The sequence below is a fragment of the Scophthalmus maximus genome, chromosome 14 (genome assembly GCF_022379125.1).
Source record: "Scophthalmus maximus strain ysfricsl-2021 chromosome 14, ASM2237912v1, whole genome shotgun sequence".
In the NCBI taxonomy this organism is placed as follows: Eukaryota; Metazoa; Chordata; class Actinopteri; order Pleuronectiformes; family Scophthalmidae; genus Scophthalmus; species Scophthalmus maximus.
The window spans coordinates 3,096,807-3,117,657 of NC_061528.1; the positions used below are offsets into that span (position 1 = coordinate 3,096,807).

The window sequence follows — 20,851 nt, forward strand, 5'->3', positions numbered from 1 at the left end:
AGTGAGTCATTCATGAAAACATGGGCTAATGTTTTCATGAACGACCTTTAATGGAACAGTCGCGTCCGTCCGTCCGTCTGTTTGCCCACATCGGAACAATGTGTGTGTGTGTGTGTGTGTCGCCATTGTGTGTTTAATGTGTTAATGGACAGTGTTGCTTACTCATCCGTGGCCTGAACACACGGAGAGTCACTTTTCAGATGGCAGAGCGCGCACACACACACACACACACACACACACACACTCCTCGCAAACACGCTGACGTCCGTCACTTATCTCATGACAACAATCTGTCGCCGCCTCGGAGACACTTCACTCAGGCTGCCAGACACACTGGATGTTTTGTTTCACAGCCTCTATGAGTTCAAAATATAATTTTAAAAAAAAATTGACGTTATGTTTGCATTTGCAACAGAAATCCACCTGCAGCTCAGCTCCTGCTCCGTGACGCAGGTCCAGCGGAGAGTTGTGGTGTCGCTCTACAAGTCGTCTCATGTTCTTTGGCATACATTGCAATGAGTTGTCACAGATCAAAAATCAAAGGAGTTTCTGTGACCAACATGTACAACTAACTGTTATTGATCGGATACAACAGGCAATACTGAGGATCTAGTAGTATCAGGCTGTAAAGACAGAAATTGATCAGTTTGCGGAATGAAAAACAAACGAGACAAAACTTTCTTTTAATTAAGTTGAATTGTACAAAACGGGGGATTTGGAGATATCATTTTGGATTGATGGATAAACGTACTAAAGTATCATTTACATATACAAGACACCTACATCTATATATACATATCTTGGTCTTTTATCTTGACGTCAGTGAAGCTAGTTTTAACAGTTTAGGACGTTTTATAGACACGGTTGGTTGGTTGGCTCTTGAAAAATGAGCCTTCAACTGCAGCCGTGATTTACTTTACTGCACGTTTGCAGAATGTGACGACCGTCCTTCGTCCTTTGAGCGTCTCCTCTTCAGTTTGATACGATGGCAGAATAAAAGCTCCATGTCAGTCACTCCTGTTGGATTTCAGTTTAACATCAGATTTTAGTGAGAATATGATACAGGGAGGGAGGGAGGGGAAACCAGGCCCACTAGTTTCCTGCCGCTGATTCACTGACACTAAGACGATGCACAACCCAGTCCCTGAGGGGTTTCCCACGCACACACACACAAAACCACAGCTGACAGCTCATGCTCGATCAGCAGTTTCATCTCACCTCCTCGTCTTCCCACCATCGAGTCCGCAGAGAAAAAGGAAAAAAGCTCATGCGTGACAAAACTGCACCTCAAGAGAGAGTTGTTCTCTGTAACCATAATGACGTACGTACGTGAGTGTGTGTGTGTGTGTGTGAGTTTTTTCAGCCAGTTACACAGAAAAGAAAAGAAAGAGGTGATCACTTGAGGAAAGGGAGAAAAACTCCCTCTGCAAAAAAGAAATATATTTAGTATCACAGTCAAAAAATATGGCGTTTTTTATGACTTATGTTTTACAGTAATGATCATGAAGTTCAATAAAAGTCCCACTGAACACTTACAGTATAGATTGCTAGAGGACAATCATGCTGCTGACAGATTTTTGTATATGTTGGCATGATTTTTGTCTATTACATTAAATTAATTGTGCTGACGCTTTTGTCTAAAGCAATTTACAGTAAGCGGTTACACATCAGAGGTAGACAGGCAGAATTAAGGGCCAACACAGGATTTTTTAGCCCAGTCCGTATCGCACATTGCGGCAACATCCAGAAAACCTTCAGCAGTGAAGAAGTCAAATAAAAGACAATGAGCAGCCGTTGATGAGTCTGATGGATGTGGACACCGAGTTCGACTGTGTCTGGTCTGTGTCTACTGTACGTCCTGAGGGTGAGGGAGTGTGTTGTCTCAGGCTATTTGTTTTCCTTTTCTATCCTAGTCGTCCAGTTGTAGATGCTGATTCATGGTTCCTGCCCTGCTCCCAATTTTTTTTGCTGCCAATTCCTGTTCAGTCGGTTGTAACAATGAAATAAATGTTTGTTAAAAAATCGATCGGGACAGATTGGTGGACTTCGGAGGTCTGCCGAGTTTTCTGAGGAAGAGGAGGCGTCGCCCGCATTTGACTTGAGTGCAATGTTTTGGTGTCGTCTGCATATGGTGACAAAAACAGCTTCTGTACGGCAAATATATCCTATAGATGTGGTTAGAGAGTAAGAGCGAGGGTATAAAACAAGGAGTGGGCGCCATGACGATGACAAAATTGCAATATCATGATATGGGATATGGTTATAAAACATATACTGGGACACTTTATCTATATACTGCCATCAGTGGAAATAAATCCTGAATTAAAAACTCTTCACAGCATCATCTGTGTCTTGTCATTTTCACAACCAGGTTTCACCAGGTTGATTCTGCTGGAAATGTTTCTCACCCCTGCTTTTGTTTGAGCTGTTCTTCGTTGTTTCAAAATGAAAGTTCTCACAAGCGGAAGGCGTTACACAACAATACACCTCTGTCTTAGTGAAGGAAGCTTCGCTCACTGTGTCACAGGGGGGCTTCTGCAATCACTGCAGCTGTACACTCCACCTCTGTAGATTATGACTGATTTTTATGTGTGCATGCAACAGGAGAGACATTTACAGAGGAATTTGTTTTTTTATAGTCAAATATAACTCGTCACAATCCCAAACACTTGAAAATACACTATCAAATTGTGATTTTAAAAAAAAACAACCTTTTGCTTAAAAAATTACCATCAATAAATTATTGAAAAATTTCCTGTTTGGCATCACTCTCAGCATGGCAGTTTATTAGGTACAAGTAGCCAAAGCTAATACAGCAGTCTGTCAATAAAAGCATCCTCCGTGAAGGTTAGAATGTTAGTCACCACATCTTATATGTAAAAAAAACTGAAACATCTTTGTTTAACACTATTTTTCAACAGCAGCACAAGCCTCATCCTCCAAAATGATCATGCAGTTGAAAAAAAAAAATTCAAACTTTTATTTTATAAATTAGAAACTAAGAGGCTTTTCATTTTTGAATATCTATGAATATCCATGGTTATTATGGCCAAAACAAAACAAAAAGTCTGCTCATTTGATTTAACATTTTAAATTAAACACTTCTCTAAAAAAACAACTTTAATGACAAAGTACAAGTAATACAGAACATGACAGACAATCAGATATGAACAGAAGATAACAAGATCAAAATAAATGAATGAAATTTCAAATTATAAAAATAATAACAGGCCGTACTAAATCCAGGGTCATAGAAAATAATTATTCACAGATAAACACTGTGCTCTCACTTTTTGTATCCTTTTTTGGGGGGTAAATGTCTCCATGTATGAATTAAATTCTATCATAAAATTGTTAGAAGGAACTATGCAAGGAACTCAGAAAATCATGGATTATGAATGTGAAATTTACCCATTATGTCAGTTATTGTGTTACATGTAAACCAGTCACCGTGAAACGTCATCAACATGGGTCGCCTGCCCGGACGGACACGCTCCTGCTGGTTTCCTTGGCAACGCAAAGAGGAAAAAAAAACTACGCGTCGACCAATCAGACGCCTCGCTTCGGCGCATTGATACAATCAGACTTCCCCGATTTGTGGACACACTGGTGAGTGAGTGATGCGCCGGGGATAAAGTCAGGCCCATCGTCGGGACTGAACATATGAAGTGAGTAGTTTTTAATTATACAGTTGAACATATATATATTCTTACTCATATTCATTTTTTTTATGACGCATGAGTGACGCGACACAGAGAGAGAGGGACTGTGTCGCGTCACGGCGGCGCACCGGATCCGCGGCGTCGTGCTGCGGCTCTATAAATCAGGTGCGCGTCGCGCAGCACGAGCGGTTCAAACACTGACACGCTGCCGCGGTGTGTGTGTGTCGAGAGAGAGTGTGTGTGTCCGTGGACTATGTGGACGCGTCTGAACGAGCAGCAACTCATCATCACCATCATCTTCTCGTCTGCTTGGACCTCGAGGCCTTTTGGAAACGTACGTAGCAACTTTGTTTGAACTCCGCAGTTAGCAGGGAGAAAAAAAAAAAAAAAAAAAGCAACGCGGTGTCGTCGTCACATAAAAAGTTTCACTCCGACAGATTCGTCATGTGGCGTTCGGGGTATTGTTTTTTTTTCTTAACGTAACCTGCTGCAGATTCGACACACTCCCGTGACGTTAAGGAGGATTTAAGGGGTTTTAAGCGGGCGGACGTGTCCCACATGTCGGGCTCTCGACGCCCCGACTCCGGGAACCGTCAGTGACGTCACAGGGGCAACGCGTGGTTCGATCTCCGGTACCGGTGCACCGCAACACCCCGCAACACCCCGGGGAGAGCCGGACGTGTCCCCGCGGTTCTGGAACGAAACGAGAGAGAGAGAGAGAGAGAGAGGAGCTGGTTCTAGAAGCCTGTGTGTGTGTGTGTGTGTGTGTGTGTGTGTGTGTGGGGTCCTGATGATGATTCACGACATATTTTGACAGTGGAAAGCAGATTGGTGTCATTTATTACAGTTATTTATCGACGGGGATTGAGTTTGACTTTGTGAAACCATTGGTCCATTAATCCAGAACTGTTTTGACAATCTATTCATCTTTTTTTTTTTACTTATTTGCGAGACTCAAAATGACAATGTATGTGATCGTTGATGTGATATATTTGCGTTATGGACCATTTATCAAATAAAATGACATTTTGCGTTTTGAGAATATTAATTTTCATAATGCTCTGCAGTCTAAACCTCTCAAGAATTAATTCAGAATGAATCAGTGATTTACAGATTGACATCTTAGTAGCGCTGCAAAAATGTATCGATTAGTCATCGACTACTAATTGAATCTGCAACTATTTTGATAGTTGATAAATCGTTTTTAGTCGTTTTTATGGAGGAAAAGTCAAAATTCTCAGATTTCAACTTTTTTAATGTGAATATTTTGTGGTTTCTTTGCTCCTCTTATGACAGTGAACAGAATATCTGTGGTTTATGGACAAAACAAAACATCATCTTGGGGTTTGGGAAACATGATCAACATTTTTATGGACCGAACAGCTAGTCGAGAAAATAATCAACACATTAATTGATCATGAAAACAACTACAACAAAGTCAGATCAGTTTAGTGGTTCGTGTCAATGTGAAACGGATTCAGTTCAGGTTGATGTGATGTTGTGTCACACTTGACGACTAACAATCACGCGGTTTGTCGTTTCTCTCCTGCCGTCTTCAGTCAATCAGAACGTTGTGAGAAGAAGATGGAGAACAAGGAGGAATCAAAGAGTTGTTCCGTCAGCGTCCTGTCCTGGGAGCAGGTGAGCCGGCTGAACGAGGTCCTCACCGAGGTGGTGCCCGTCCACGGGCGGGGGAACTTCCCCACCCTGGAGGTGCGCCTCAAAGACATTGTGGCGTGGGTGCGCTCGCACCTGGAGCGCAGCGGCATCCGCGTCAAGGACGTGCGGCTCAACGGCTCCACGGCGAGCCACGTGCTGGTGCAGGACCTGGGCTGGAGCTACAAGGACCTGGACGTGATCTTCAGGGTGGACCTGCCGCACGAGACGGAGTTCCGGGTCATCAAGGACGTGGTGCTGGGCACGCTGCTGGACTTTCTGCCCGAGGGCGTGAACAAGGAGAAGATCACTCCCATGACCCTGCGGGAGGCGTACGTCCAGAAGCTGGTCAAGGTCAACACGGAGCAGGACCGCTGGAGCCTCATCTCGCTCTCCAACAACAACGGGCGCAACGTGGAGCTGAAGTTCGTGGACACGATACGCCGGCAGTTCGAGTTCAGCGTGGACTCCTTTCAGATCGTGCTGGACTCCATGCTCGCCTACTACGAGCTGGCGCAGACGCCCATGTCGCAGGCCTTCCACCCGACGGTGAGCGGCGAGAGCGTGTACGGCGACTTCGGCATGGCGCTGGGCCACCTGCGCGACAAGCTCATCGCCACCAAGCGGCCCGAGGAGATCCGCGGCGGCGGCCTGCTCAAGTACTGCAACCTGCTGGTGCGCGACTTCCAGCCCGCCAGCGAGGAGGAGTTCAAGGCGCTGGAGCGCTACATGTGCTCGCGCTTCTTCATCGACTTCCCCGACATCGGCGAGCAGCAGCGCAAGGTGGAGGCGTACCTGCAGAGCCACTTCGTCGGCGAGGAGAAGAGCAAGTACGACTACCTCATGATCCTGCGGCGGGTGGTCAACGAGAGCACGGTGTGCCTCATGGGCCACGAGCGGCGGCAGACGCTGCACCTCATCTCACTCATGGCCTTCCGCGTGCTGGCAGAGCAGAACGCCATCCCGGACGCCTCCTGCGTCACCTGCTACTACCAGCCGGCGCCGTACGTCCGGGACCACAACTTCAGCAACTACTACGTGGCCAACCAGAACATTCCAACATGGCTGCCATGTAACTGACACAAAGGAGCGGACGGACGCACGCAGAGGAGGGAATGAAAAGAAATGAAACTCCACAAAAAAAAGAAAAAAAAAGATATAGAGGCAATAAATGCTGATTTCCTCTCGAGGCACAATTATATTTAAGTGGACAAGTGTTTTTTGCTTTGGTTTTTTTTTTTGCAAATCCTTTCTCATTCCTCATCTACAGCGGCGTCGAGCTCATTGAATAGAAAGTGATATTTTTAAGTGTTATTTAGATTTTTTTTTTCTTTCTCTTCATCATGATGTTTGGTTATTTCCCACGTTTATCAACTTTATTCTTAATGGAATGTTCCGTTTTGTGCCTTGACCTCCAGGTTCGACCTCCAGGTTCGACCCCGACCGGGCTGTTATTTTGTAGAAAGGGAATAAAGAAAAAAAGTTTATAGCCTGAATTTGGTCTAAAAAAAAAAAATGAAGAAAATAATGAGGAAAATATTGTTATTGGGGAAGAGATGATATATATGTATAATGTTTAAGCCCAATTAAAAAAAAAAAAAGAAGAAGGATCCGAGCACCGGTGTGAGGTCACTGTGGAGGGATGAAGGTGGTTCAATTAGTTTTAATGCATTTTGTCAAATATCTATCACGGACACTTAAAATGCCGATGGTGCCTGTGATTTGTAAAAGAAAATGTTATGTAATTCTTTTTATTTTATTTTCCCACTGTGAATTAAGACAAGCTCCTCCCCCTCAGATAGACGAGCTCCCGTGTGTCTGAGCAGTTTAGTTTTTTAAAGTCACTTCCCCGGTGACCCCCAAGTGTCACAGTCCTGGGGGTCGCCCCCCCCCCCCCCCCCCCCCCCCCCCGGCCCGGGACTCCTGCAGTGACAGGCTGACTGTCGGTCTCTTCCCTTACAAGGAGCAGCACATGTCGGGTCGCCTCTGAAACGGGATCCTCCTCTGACGCAGCTCGGCAAATTGCAGGACGTCTCTATATTTATCTTTTTCTTTTTCCAGGGGAGGCCAGGGGAACCAGTGATGGAGCAGCAGCAGCCCCGTCACCTTAAGTGTGTTTGTGGGAGGGAGGGGGTCCATGGGGGGGTCCTCTCCTTTCTGCGGCTTGCTGGCACCAAGAACCCCTTGTGTGGTCATGCGTGGACGGACACCAGAGCTCGACTGGTGCGTTAAGAGAAAACGCCAGCATGACCACGCCCCCTTTTTTTTCTGGACCAGGATGTTGAGTCATCATGGAGACACGAGGCCGAACGACCCCTCCTCCCCCTCCACCATATTTCGAGCCTCGGCCTATTATTAGCTGTGAATCTTGATCATTTGCGGTGTGGTGTTCCGAGCACGTGTGCCGAGCGGTGACTTCAGCGCCTCGTCTCTCCTCTGACGCGTCATCGTCATCATCATCATCATCATCATCATCATCAGCGTCTGAGCGGAGGAAAAGTTTCTTCTTCTTCTTAAAAACTATGTAATGTGAAGCTCCTCCCCCTCTGCTCCTCGCTCAGTCCTGCTCCTCCCACACCAGGTAACCAGGGACGACAGGCTCACTGCTCCCGGCTGGTCGGAGGAAGGTCAGAGGTCGAGGTCAGGTCAGGGTCACGCTGTGCTGACGGTCTCTCTCACTCTGGACCAAAGTTCTGCTTCGCAACCAGCGACTGAAGTATCAAAGTGCCTTTTCACTCATCAGAGAGTGAAGCAGCTTTTTAAAGGGTTTTTTATTTTAACGGTGATCAGGAGGAGAAGTGTTGGTGTCTGTCACGTTTTCTTTTTTAGACCCAGTGACTCACGACGACTGACGTCTCTGTGTTTTGTGGAGCAAAATAACTTTGGTTTGAATTTGGAATTTGAGATGTCTTCTTTTCTTTTTGTTTATTTCCCCCTCTGTTAGTTTCCGTCTGTGATCCTCGACCCCCCTCCTGTCCAGTCATTCCTGTCCCACGTTTAGTTTTGCTCCCCTCTTTTGTGTCTTCCTACGGCTTTGGGCCTTCGGTCGCCACGTCGACGTCAGAGTTTTTTTGAAATCTAAACTCTTGATTCGTTCATGTATTCACACCAGGGACTAAACGGCCGAGCGTCACAGCTCCGTGTTGGTTGTTTCTCTCCCCGTCGTCTGAACAAAGCAATACCTGAAGTGCACTGACGAGCCGGACTGAAGCACCTTGTTGTCCGTACGCTCGCCTTGTCCGTGGGAGTCGAGGTGGTTCTCAGGGACAAACTGCGTTTTTGAGAACTTTGTCTATTTTTTTGTTTCTCCCCCCTGATATCGAGACATCGCCTCCTGAAGCTCGACTCCATTTTGTGTCTTAATTCTCTCCTCCGCACCGGGGCCGAGACTTCAGCTCAACCGTTAAGATGATCTCTGCATTCTGTCTTGTCCAGGCGACCGATCGATGGATCCCCAGTTGAATCACAGTCTGAGAGTGACGATCAATCAGTCAGTTTCCTGCTCGTGCTGCAGGTTGAAGTCTGCTGAGCGTCTAGTTTCTTCTCAGGACGATTGGTCGTCACAGGAAACTCAACAGACAGGAATGTTCTACACATTCGAGGGTGAACGCAGCCTGGAATGTAAATCGTGTGTGTGTGTGTGTGTGTGTGTGTGTGTGTGTGTGTGTGTGTGTGTGTGTGTGTGTGTGTGTGTGTGTGTGTGTGTGTGTGTGTGTGTGTGTGTGTGTGTGTGTGTGTGTGTGTGTGTGTGTGTGTGTGTGTGTGTGTGTGTGTGTGTGTGTGTGTGTGTGTGTGTGTGTGTGTGCTGATGCCTGAAATGTTCCTGTCGTTGATGAAAGCTTGACGCCGCAGGGCTCGAACCACTTCCTGCGTCACGTTTGTCCACGTGCAAAAAAAAAAAAAGAGGATGAAGTGTTTTTGTTTTTCTTATTTTCTGACCCTCACTGTCTTTTTCTCTCTGCTGTAAACTCGTCATTGTCGCTCCGGTCGCTCCTCGCTCCCCCTGGTCGTCCACCATTTTTGGGCCTCTGTGTGTGTTAGTACAGTGTTGTTGTCGTTGACGACGACACCGCTGGGGGAGGAGTCTGCAGAGATCAGAGGAACTCCTTCACTTCTTCAAGAAGAGTTGTGAAGTCTATTATTTTTCTTTTTGCAGCAGGTGTGTGTGTGTGTGTGTGTGTGTGTGTGTGTGTGTGTGTGTGTGTGTGTGTGTGTGTGTGTGTGTGTGTGTGTGTGTGTGTGTGTGTGTGTGTGTGTGTGTGTGTGTGTGTGTGTGTGTGTGTGTGTGTGTGTGTGTGTGTGTGTGTGTGTGTGTGTGTGTGTAGATATGAAATTTGTGGCACTATACATAGATATATATTTTTGAAATAGATATGATGCAAAAGGAGCTTTTTCTTTTTTGTCAGCTTTGTGATTGTGATGGTGACTTTGATGGTCACATCCATTCTACTATTTCATTTATCAGCACTTTTACCTCACTTGAGATTTTTCCTCTGAACGGAAACGTACGTGTACGTCAGGAAAATGTGTTTGAAGAGGAAATGATGAATAAAGAGTATTAACTGCAGCGTCTGCCTCGGCCCTTTTCTGTCCAAATGTCAATAACTTAATGTAAGAAAGTGTTTAGATAAGTTTTCTCACGTCTGCTGCAGTAGCTCACGCTGCTTTCCACGTAAAAGTCCAAACTTAGTCCAACGTTTAACTGTCGGACTTTTAACTTTTAAGATGAGATGATACTCAAGTGTTGAAAGCACAGGTCCAGAGGACCAGGAAGTCAACGAGGCTTCTGTCACACTTTACTCTTATTCATTTCTTCAAATCAAAAGATATTTATTGAGCACATTAAACAACAACAGTTGACCAAAGTGCTTTACATTAAAAAAAAAAAATCCCAAAACCCAAGAACAAGCACAATTTCTTATTGGATCAATGTACGTGTAAAAGATGTTATATGTTTATATATATATATATATATACAGTTGTAATAATAAATTAGAGATGATGCTGAGAACTGAAAACAAAATGTTTGTGTCTTGCTGTTAAAGGATCAGTCCACACATTTAGTGAAGCTCAGCCATGCAGCAAGTTCTACCTCTGATTCATGTTCATATTCTCTCAGCAGATACGTTTCTGCTGCAGTCAAAGTGGTTTAATTCATAGAGAAATCAAGATGAAGAAGAAGACGTGGTATTAATCTGTGTGTATCTCTGACCCTCCTCACTTGTCCACTCAGAGTCCCGTGGTGACGTTTGACCGGAGACGTTTTTCCGTCTCCGTCACCGGGGGGAAGCGGTTTAGTGGTGGAGGTCCGTCGGCTCAGCGCTCTGACCTCAGCGCTCTGACCTCCGCGTCTCTCTCCCTCGTCTCTGATCCGATCGGATCTGAACTCAGTGGAAAACACTGAGCCGGAGGGTTTTATTGGGTAATAACAGCCCTTCGCAGGATCTTTCCTTCAGTGTCGCTGCAAAAACGACTTGGTTTTCATGAAGCATGAGGAATAAAATGAGTGCATGTGAAGCTTTTTTCCGATCTCACACACTCGTGTGTTTGTGTGTTTGTTTTCCACATGGACTGGAAGTCCATCCCCCCCCCCCCCCCCCCCCCCCCCCAGCTTTGAGTCATTCATAAAACACACTGACTTATCGACGCAGTGAGTCACTGTGTTGACTTGAGTGATGCAGCGACCTGCCCCCCCCCCTGTCCACACGCTGATGCTGCTCTATAGACTCTGTTAACCTTTCAGTTATCTCTATCCTCCTCCTCTTCCTCTTCTTCTTCTCTCGACGGTGGTTCTCCTGTGAATGAAGCTGCAAAAAAGAAAATTGGAAAACATCCAGAGAGAGGTCACGGAAATACAGCAAATCTGTACTTTACCACAGAAAACTCTGGTTCCCTTGTACAAATCCAGATAAATACGTCCCCGGTGCACCGTGTTCAGAGTCTCCATGGCAACACTGCAGCTGGAACAGTGTCCTGGAAAACACCAGCGCAGTTTCTCATGTCACTTGCAAAGCAGCACCTGCCTCCAAGCTGCAGCCACAATGTGTTTTTAATGAAACTGAGCCTCTCGATCGATGACACAGACTCGCACTCAGATCTTTTTCTCGACCCCTTTTTGTCAGTTCGCCATCAAAGGAGGCAGCGACCGGAGCGAACGATCTGATTAGTTGTGAATCACTCTCATGGTTGTTTTTATTTTTCCATCTAAAAAATGCGTCTAATAAATGAGTGGGACTTCCTGATTTATTAGCATCTTTATGTCCAGGAAGCCATATTCAAGTGAGACCTTATAATGTGGAAATATTACCGTTGTAAATGTCTTTATTCTGTATGTACATGACACGCAGACCCGTTTTAATAACCCCTCTAAATCCAACAAAGATGGATGTCGACAGATGTGGCGTCGGGTCGCAGCTTGTAAATGTTGTCTCAGAGGTCAAGAGGTCAAAGGTCGGTGTGTCACTCTGCAAACTGCCTGGATTGTGTGTTTTTTGTTGTTTTTGTTTCTTCAACACAAACATCATCTCCCTCTCCGCTCTTTAAATATCTCCCCCTCCAGTATATATATATATATATATCTATAACTACTGTGGATTTATTTTTGAATTGTTGGTTAAATTATGAAACAGAGACTGAGTCACCTGTACTTTAGTTTGAAAGGTCAAATTAATCTGAAGTTGTGTTCTGGTGTTTCTGTGGCACGACTTAAATATTAGATATCACATATATATTCAATATTAGCAGCTGCTTTGTCTGTGTTGTACTGTACTTTCATACTTTAGCAGACATTTGTCTACATTTTACAGTTACATATCAGCCATTTTTTTTTCTATAACATCTAATAACTGAATCACACATGATCATGGTACAGTTATGATTAATCTAAACTAATATTGACAAATATTAATATCCGTTTGCAGTCAGAGATCATTTCTCAAGACTTTAACAAAACACTTAGAATTTGCTGAAAACAAAGTTTTTTTGTTTTGTTTTAAATTATTGTTTTCCTTTGAAAAGTTACAGATAAACATGACGGATTCATCTGAAATATAATAAATTTCCCTTCATACAGGACGGACTCGTAAATTTCTATCTGATGGCGTCGACGCTAAAAGATAGCTGGATCATCACTGCGAGGGAACCAGCTGCAGTCGGCAGCGCCAACTGTAATATTGAAGTGTAATGAAAATAATAATAATGATAAAATCCCTTCAAATATGAAACACCTGAGATCAAAGCTGGTAAAGCCACAATTAATCACCAGTGTTTCCACCAGAGTCGTCACTCTGACCGACGCGGTGAGACTGAAAGACCACTTGGCTCTGGCGGTTTCCAGCCTCACCTCCGCCAAGCACCCTCCGGCCTTTTCTTTTATTACTTTTAACATCTTTATTCATCGTCCTCTCGCTCCTCCTAAGTGTCAGGTCATCTTCGTCTTCTTCTTCTTCTTCCCTTTTGTGTGTTCACAATAAAGTTCAGGGGTCGTTCTGCGTTTGATCATCGGTCTCCCAAATATCTAGATTATCAAATTATGAACTGCTCATCCGATCCAAATATTACTGTTTTGACATACAGAGCAATTTGTATACATGTATATGTATATGTATCATATATGTGTATATCTCACCACCACATCTTTCATCTTTCACGCTGGTGTGTCTCGTTTCCTGAGTTTCAGAGTCACAGTGAGATGACAACTTGTCTCCGTCAGGGTGTTTTCAGGGCTGCAGCAAAAACCACACAACCTCCATCCTCCACCCTCACACCAGCACCAACCCACACCTCCATCCTGTACACACACACACACACACACACATGCACACACAGACACACACAGTGGGTCGGCTCAAACAATGCACGATTTCTGGAAAAAATACCGACAAGTTATGCAGCGGAGGGTGAGACAATGGAGAGTTGACACAGAGCAGAGAGACGCAGTCACCGTCCAGCACACACACACGCACACACACACACACACACACACACACACACAGTTTGATGCTGGTTTTATAGTTATGGTTTTATATAGCAGAATTGAACTTTACTCACAGGAAATTCAATTATATTCCAGATTTTTGCCAAAAGGCCAATATTTGACTATTTATTTCAAGAAGATAATGTTCACATGTTGGGATTTGCAGTCAAGGTAGACTAACTCTTTGTGTCCCGCACGCGGTTTCTGTGGCTCTGCACACCTCCAGCTGGTGTAGGCGACGGAAAGGTGAAAGGTCAAATCTCAAAACAAGACCCACGACCTTTCACTACGGACACATGGACATGATGAACCCTGCGATCAGTCCTACAAACACACACACATACACACACACACACACGCACACACACACACACACACACATACACACACACATACACACACGCACACACACACACACACACACACGCACACACTTATTTTCTACCTTTCTCTTCTGGTGTCACATGAACAAACCGCCCCGAGTGAACCTGCAGCTCGAGGGTCTCGTGTGGTTTTACACATTCTGTCTGTAAAATCCTATAAAAAGAAACTTTGAAAGACCAAAGATCACGACTGGACTTTATTTAGAGAGTCGATATGTCCCACGGCTGTTGGACTGCGTGGGACAGAATACGGTGAACATGATGAATCATTAGCAGAAGAGATGTGACTGTCACAGTGAGCGGGGAGCAGAGACAGCAGCAGAGTGCAACTCTCCCACCGCCACTGAATGTGTCACAGACATATCGGTCAGGGGGAGTTTTTGTTGCCAATTAATTCACGTGGTAATTAATGTTGAAAAAATGCTTTTCTCATCCCGTCGGCTCCGGAACTGACGAGGCTCCTCGGACTCCAGATCCCCGAGGAGCGAACATCTGTGGCTCTGATGGAAGTCCGTTGTCTGGGAGGACGAGGGCGATTTTGCTGCTTTTGTCTTATTGTGTGTGTTTGTTTTGTTCACCTGTGTGAGTCAGGGGACGGGCGGTGGGGGAGCATGTTGACAAACCTGCCCACTCATGTTTGATTCAGAGGAGGAATCAGAGACTGGACGTCGTTATTTTGTTTGGCTGAGAAGGACGAGCAGATGAACTGATGAGCTGATGAGCTGATGAAATGATGAGCTGATGAGTTGATGAACTGATGAACCGATGAACCGATGAACTGATGAGCAGATGAGCTGATGAACTGATGAACCGATGAACCGATGAACTGATGAGCTGATGAGCCGATGAGCAGATGAGCTGATGAACTGATGAACCGATGAGCAGATGAGCTGATGAACTGATGAACCGATGAGCAGATGAGCTGATGAACTGATGAACTGATGAACCGATGAACCGATGAACCGATGAACTGATGAGCTGATGAGCCGATGAGCTGATGAACTGATGAGCTGATGAACTGACGAGCTGATGAACCGATGAGCTGATGAACTGACGAGCTGATGAGCCGATGAGCTGATGAACTGATGAACTGACGAGCTGATGAGCCGATGAGCTGATGAACTGATGAACTGATGAGCTGATGAACTGATGAACTGATGAACCGATGAGCCGATGAACTGATGAGCTGACGAACTGATGAACCGATGAGCCGATGAACTGATAAGCTGACGAACTGATGAACCGATGAGCCGATGAGCTGATGAACCGATGAGCCAATGAGCCGATGAACTGATGAGCTGATGAACTGATGAACCGATGAGCCGATGAACTGATGACCTGATGAACTGATGAACCGATGAACTGATGAGCTGATGAACTGATGAGCCGATGAGCTGATAAACTGATGAACTGACGAGCTGATGAGACGATGAGCTGATGAACTGATGAGCTGATGAACTGATGAACTGATGAACCGATGAGCCGATGAACTGATGAGCTGACGAACTGATGAACCGATGAGCCGATGAACTGATGAGCTGACGAACTGATGAACCGATGAGCCGATGAGCTAATGAACCGATGAGCCAATGAGCCGATGAACTGATGAGCTGATGAACTGATGAACCGATGAGCCGATGAACTGATGACCTGATGAACCGATGAGCTGATGAACTGATGACCTGATGAACTGATGAACCGACGAGCTGATGAACTGATGAACTGACGAACTGACGACTTTTCTGACATTTGTGGCCTCGTTAAAAACACATTGCAAATACAAATACCTTCCTCCTCCTCTTCAGGTCCGTCTGTGTGAACATCTCATCTCCAGCCATCGCTGCCGCTGACTCGGCTCGGATCAGCCTCCACACGTTGACCCCGGCCCCTCGACGAAGTTATTATCTTTTTTAATTTCCTCAAATTGCCGTTTCTCGGCACAGGATCACTTACCGTAACCATGCGGTTTGCATGCGAGCAATAAAGACTCCAAACGCTGCCGCTGCGTAAACACGCCTTCGCAGAAGTTAATAGGTTTCAAGGCCGTTTCCCGCTCGGCCTTGTGTTGAGAACAACAACAAATTCCCCTTTGAAGCGTCAGTTTTTTTACAGTAACAAATGTAAGTTTGGAGAGTGTGAGCCTCTTTGGAAATGCACTTTTCACTGTGTGTCTGTGTGTGTGTGTGTGTGCGTGTGTGTGTGTGTGTGCGTGTGTGTGCGTGCGTGTTACTGACACAAACCTACAGGATATCTAGGTACTGAACTTCAACCCCTTAAAGTAAAGATAATGTCTGTTATCATTCCAAGCTGCCTGCATGTCTCATGTGTGTTGCAATACATATATATATACAATATACTCAATGTACTATTACACAACATGGTTACATAACATATGTTCTCGTGTACATGAGTTTCCTTCCAAGTGCACTGGCGTCGACGTTCTGCCATAAAAGCGTTCCATCTCTGCATGTCGTCGCATCGAGATTTCTTTTCTTCGTCCCTTAACTGGACAAAAGTATGTGGACAGGGTTGTCTTAAAATAAAAACGAGTCCTTCAAGATAAGATGTGAAGGTGAAGTTGTCTCTTATAGAAATCACTTTTCGTCAACGCTTCGTTCTAATCATCTCCTCATTGTGCTTTACAACTGCAGGTCATTCAGGGTCAGGCCACGTGGACTAGTGGAGCCAAGGATCGAACCACCGACTCTCTGGTGAGCGATTCCACATCGTGAACCACAGCAACACTCAAAGACCCTCTCACGGAAATGCACAGGACCGGTCGGTCCCGGCCTGCAGGTCCGTTCAACCTCCTCCGCCCCGCGCGGCGACTGCCTGAACTTTGACCCCTGAAGTAAAAGGAAATGTGTGAGAAGTTGAGCAGCTCATGTAAACTGTGTCCACCCTCCTCAGGCTGGAATCAAGCAAGCTGTGCAAACATGGACACACACACACACACACACACACACACACACACACCCCCCGACACCACCACCACCTCGCAGAGCCCCAGAGGAGAGGCCAAATATAGGAGGACGCCACGGTCCCGAGAAACAGGTGACGGGTGGTGAGTGGAGCGACCTGTGGCTGAAACAGAGAAAAGGGAAAAAAAGAGTTCAGCATGTTCTCATGTACCTTTCCACGCACTGGTGCTCAAACTGTTTCCCAGAAGGACTTGCATTAGCAGGCGTACACACACACACACACACACACCTCCTTCTGGCCATCGATCTATGTAAAGCGTCCCTCAGCCACACACAGATCCACGAGGGGACGGCCATGCTCGTGTGTCCGTCTCCTGAGGGTTCACAAATATCTCAGATTCATTCTGAGTGTGAGTGTGTGTGTGTGTGTGTGTGAGTGTGTGTGCGTGTGCGTGTGTGAGTGTGTGTGTGTGTGTGTGTGTGTGTGTGAGAGTGTGTGTGAGTGAGTGAGTGAGTGAGTGAGTGAGTGAGTGAGTGAGTGTGTGTGTGTGTGTGTGTGTGAGTGTGTGTGTGTGTGTGTGTGTGTGAGTGTGTGTGTGTGTGTGTGTGTGTGTGAGTGTGTGTGAGTGTGTGTGTGTGTGTGTGCTGCTCTCAGGCATTTATACCACGAGCAGCTGTTGGCCGGGCGCTCGTCTCTCTACTGTAGTCTGACATGCTGTTCTGATCATATCGCTCATACATATACTGTAGCCCTCTCCTCTCGGGGTGTCTGATCCCCGTCCACATGAACAAAAGAAGAAAAAAATAGCCCTTTTTAGTTTTTTAACTGTGCTCCCTGTCAAATAGCTCGTCCCTCTCACCAGCGCTCGCAGGCGGGGGATGAGGTAACGAGAGACTTCCAGGCCACACGTCCAACAAACTGTTTCACTCTCAACTTCAAATCACTGACACTTCTCGTAAAGTTCACACTGATCAGGAGGATCACGGAGACGACGACGACGACCACTGATTTGTTTGGTTGAGTCACGATCGTGTGATGACCTGAAGTACTGTAATCTTGTACTTAAAGCTACAGTGTGTAATATTTAATAGAACTTATTCACAGAAATTGAATATATTGTCCATAACTATGTGTTCATATATGTATAATCAACTGTGAATGAGCTAAATATAGTTCCGTGAGTTGGACCCGACCTCCGTGTGAGTCTCCATGTTTCTACGTCGTGTTGAATACGGTTGTTGAACTAAACGGTTCCAGAACACGTCGCGTTCACGTTGAATTTTCAGACGCTGCCGGAAACCGGAAATGGAATCAGGGGTGCGCCGCCACAAAGTGTCCCCTGTCGGTGGCTCAGTTGGTTGCGGTCTCCTTCTCTCTTGTTTGAAGTACAGAAAGTACAGTACATGTATGTTTTCTCTCTGTATGAGATACTGAATAATGATAATAATAATAATAATAATAATAATACATTCAATTTATATAGCGATTTTCAGGAACCCAAAGCGCTCAAAACACAGAAAACAGTCTGTTACTGTCTGACCAACCACTCGGAGCTCCGTTAGTTTATCGGAGAAGTCCTAACACTACCACGGAGGCGTTGAGCCGTCCACCTGATCAGGACCCCGTGGGAGAATGTAGAATCTGCTGGATCTCTCTCTCTTATGGGAAGTAAACGTCTCACAAGCTGTCGCTGTAAAAGTCCTTCGGAATAACAGCGAGAGGCCAAAGACCCTGAGAGTGGATTTCCATCAAGTCATAAAACCAAGCCTGTTAAACTTTTCAAACATCATTTAATTGATAATTTATAGTCTGCAGACAGCGCGATAATGAGCTGCATGTTTCATTTGCGTCTCTGAGGTTATTCATTTACTTTTAAAACGCGCGAGCGGTGAACAAATGGACGAGCTCATTCTTAGCGCGTTCTCGGTCGCGAGGACTTCCTGCACGCGCTGGAAGCCGTTGACCAATCACAACAGAGTGAGGCCCAGCAGGCCAATTAGAGGGAGGGAGGGGCCTTAAAGAGACAGGAGCCAAAACCAAGTGTTTTTCCGACAGAGGCGCTGCAGGGATGTGACAGTCTGAGGAAACCGGTGTGTTGACTGAACATCAGAGCGTGTTAACCTCTTCAAGTAATAACCCAAATTAACATTCTGAACCTGGATATATGAGCATGATACGTCTCCTTTAAGCCCAGCTCCTCCCCCCCTAGTGGCCACACCTCCACACACCTGTGTTGTGACCCCGTCTTGCCCCCGTCAACGTTACGCACCTCATTCAGACGGGGTGATCAGTTTGAATCAGGCGAGCGCACACGCTCAGTTTGAAAAGCTGCTGTGATATAAAACAGGGCGACCGAGTTGACCGAGGCAACAGCTTCACTCACGGTGAGGTCAGAACGTGAACTCCCCAGCTTGTCTTCCATTAAAGACATCGTTTTCTGGTGATAAAATAATGCCTCCAGATGCAGCCTGCTTCTGATAAGAGTTTCCATAAGTAATGTGCTTTTCGTGACGTGGGGAAGAAGGAGCGTGCAGTGGGTCTATTGTTGCAACGTTACATTTCTCACGTCTCTGGACTCGAGTCAGCGGATTTCTCGGTTCACCTGTTCGGTCTAGACGGAAATATTCTGGCAGCTATCGGTGGATTTTCATTGGCCCCAGACGATGAATCTTACAAACATGAACATGGAACCATGAAATCTTATGGATATTCAAAATCCCTAGTAGATAAATTCAAATGACTTTGGTGATTTGCCATTTCCTCCTGTACCAGCAGCAAGTTTTCACTTGATGTAGAATATCTCAACATTCATCACATGAATTGACTAATGTTTGTTTGACATTCATGGTCCCCAGAGCATGTTTCCTTCTGATTCTGATGAACTCATTTACTTTTACCCCTAACGCCACCATGAGATCAACCTTTTTTTGGTCAGAGTGAAACATCTCAACAACTTTTGAAATGAATTTCATGCCGGTGCGTGCTCCCCACAGGATGAATCCCAATGATACCAATGATTGGTGAACTTCACAGTGCCAGCGTGACGGTTGACACGCCTGTTGAACATCTTGACAGCTACTTGACGGACTGCTGGCAAATGTTGCGCAGACATTCATTGTCCCCTCAGGACGAAACTTGACTTTGACGCCCTGACTTTTCTCAACGAGAGCCATCATCAGGTCGAGTGTCAGATCGTCCAATACCTTGGTTTTTGACCAAGTACTTGTAAAGCTAACTACAACGGCACTCGACCGAGTGTTCGCTGGCTGCATTTGATTTGATGTTGTAGCCTGTAGACGGATCATCCTGTTTCTCTACCTGTCGTCCTTCCTCCTAGGTACCGAGATGCGTCATGAGGCCCTGGGGCTACGTCTTCGTCGACGCGGCTCGGAGGAACTTCTATGGTATTTTCTAAATCTGTGTGAGCTCATGGTGAGGTACATAAACTCTTGTGTTGCTGTGTTCATCCTCGAAAACCTACTCGCGGCGCGCAGAGTGTCTCGATTCCAGATCTGGAGTAAACCGCGTCTGAACTGCGAACCACTTGACCCAAGTGTCTGAATTCAATCTTCCTCCTAAAGACGAAACGGGTCTATCCCCTCGAGAATCAACTCCAACTATCAGGGTTAGATGAAGGCGATCGATGCCACTCACAATAAACGTGAAGCTTTTAGCGGTTCATCCATTATCTATACCGCTTCTTCCTTTGCATTGTTGTATGTGTGAACTTATGAACTTATGTAGATGCAGTAATGTAGATTGCAATGTTCTTATTCTATCATTATTCATTAGACATTTTGAGTGCAATGCGAACGAGTACAAGTAATGACGTCCTGTGTTTTTTCCGGCCTCTCCGCTCGGACCAGTTAATCCCTGCCGGTCACGCCTTTGCTCATCCACTCGCCACAGCTCTTCGCTTACAGCCAGCGGCAGCGGCCCTTCCGTCCCCGTCTCCCGCCCGCCACGCTAATCCAGCGGGAACGCATAGAGGGATTAAAAAAAAGCGAAAGATGAGACGCCATGAAAGGAAGAAAAAAAGAAAAAAACCCAGGGTCACGCCGGTCAGCAGGATGTGGGCAGGTGAAGAGACGCGCGGCGCCGGGCGGGCCGCGGAAAGCAGGCGAGCAGGTTTTAATCATCACGGGGCCACTTGGCCACTTCCTGGAACATGATGCTGTTTTCTGCAGAGGGAGGGTGAGAGTGAAAAAAATAAAACCACCTGCTGAGAGCAACACCTGCTGTTTATCCATCTA

The 20,851-nt window shown here is 45.8% G+C and overlaps 1 protein-coding gene across 1 annotated transcript; it reads left to right on the forward strand.

Moving 5' to 3' along the window:
• Positions 1–3,835: 3,835 nt before the first annotated feature.
• Positions 3,836–9,065, forward strand: tent5c (terminal nucleotidyltransferase 5C). Its single transcript, XM_035651193.2, has 2 exons — positions 3,836–3,996; positions 5,222–9,065. Exon 2 carries the CDS (start codon positions 5,247–5,249, stop codon positions 6,396–6,398), a length of 1,152 nt encoding a protein of 383 aa, XP_035507086.1. The 5' UTR covers positions 3,836–3,996; positions 5,222–5,246; the 3' UTR covers positions 6,399–9,065.
• The last annotated feature ends 11,786 nt before the right edge of the window (positions 9,066–20,851 follow it).

Bases quoted from the DNA above. Each gene is read 5' to 3' on its own strand.
- tent5c (XM_035651193.2), top strand. From the start codon at position 5,247: ATGGAGAACAAGGAGGAATCAAAGAGTTGTTCCGTCAGCGTCCTGTCC.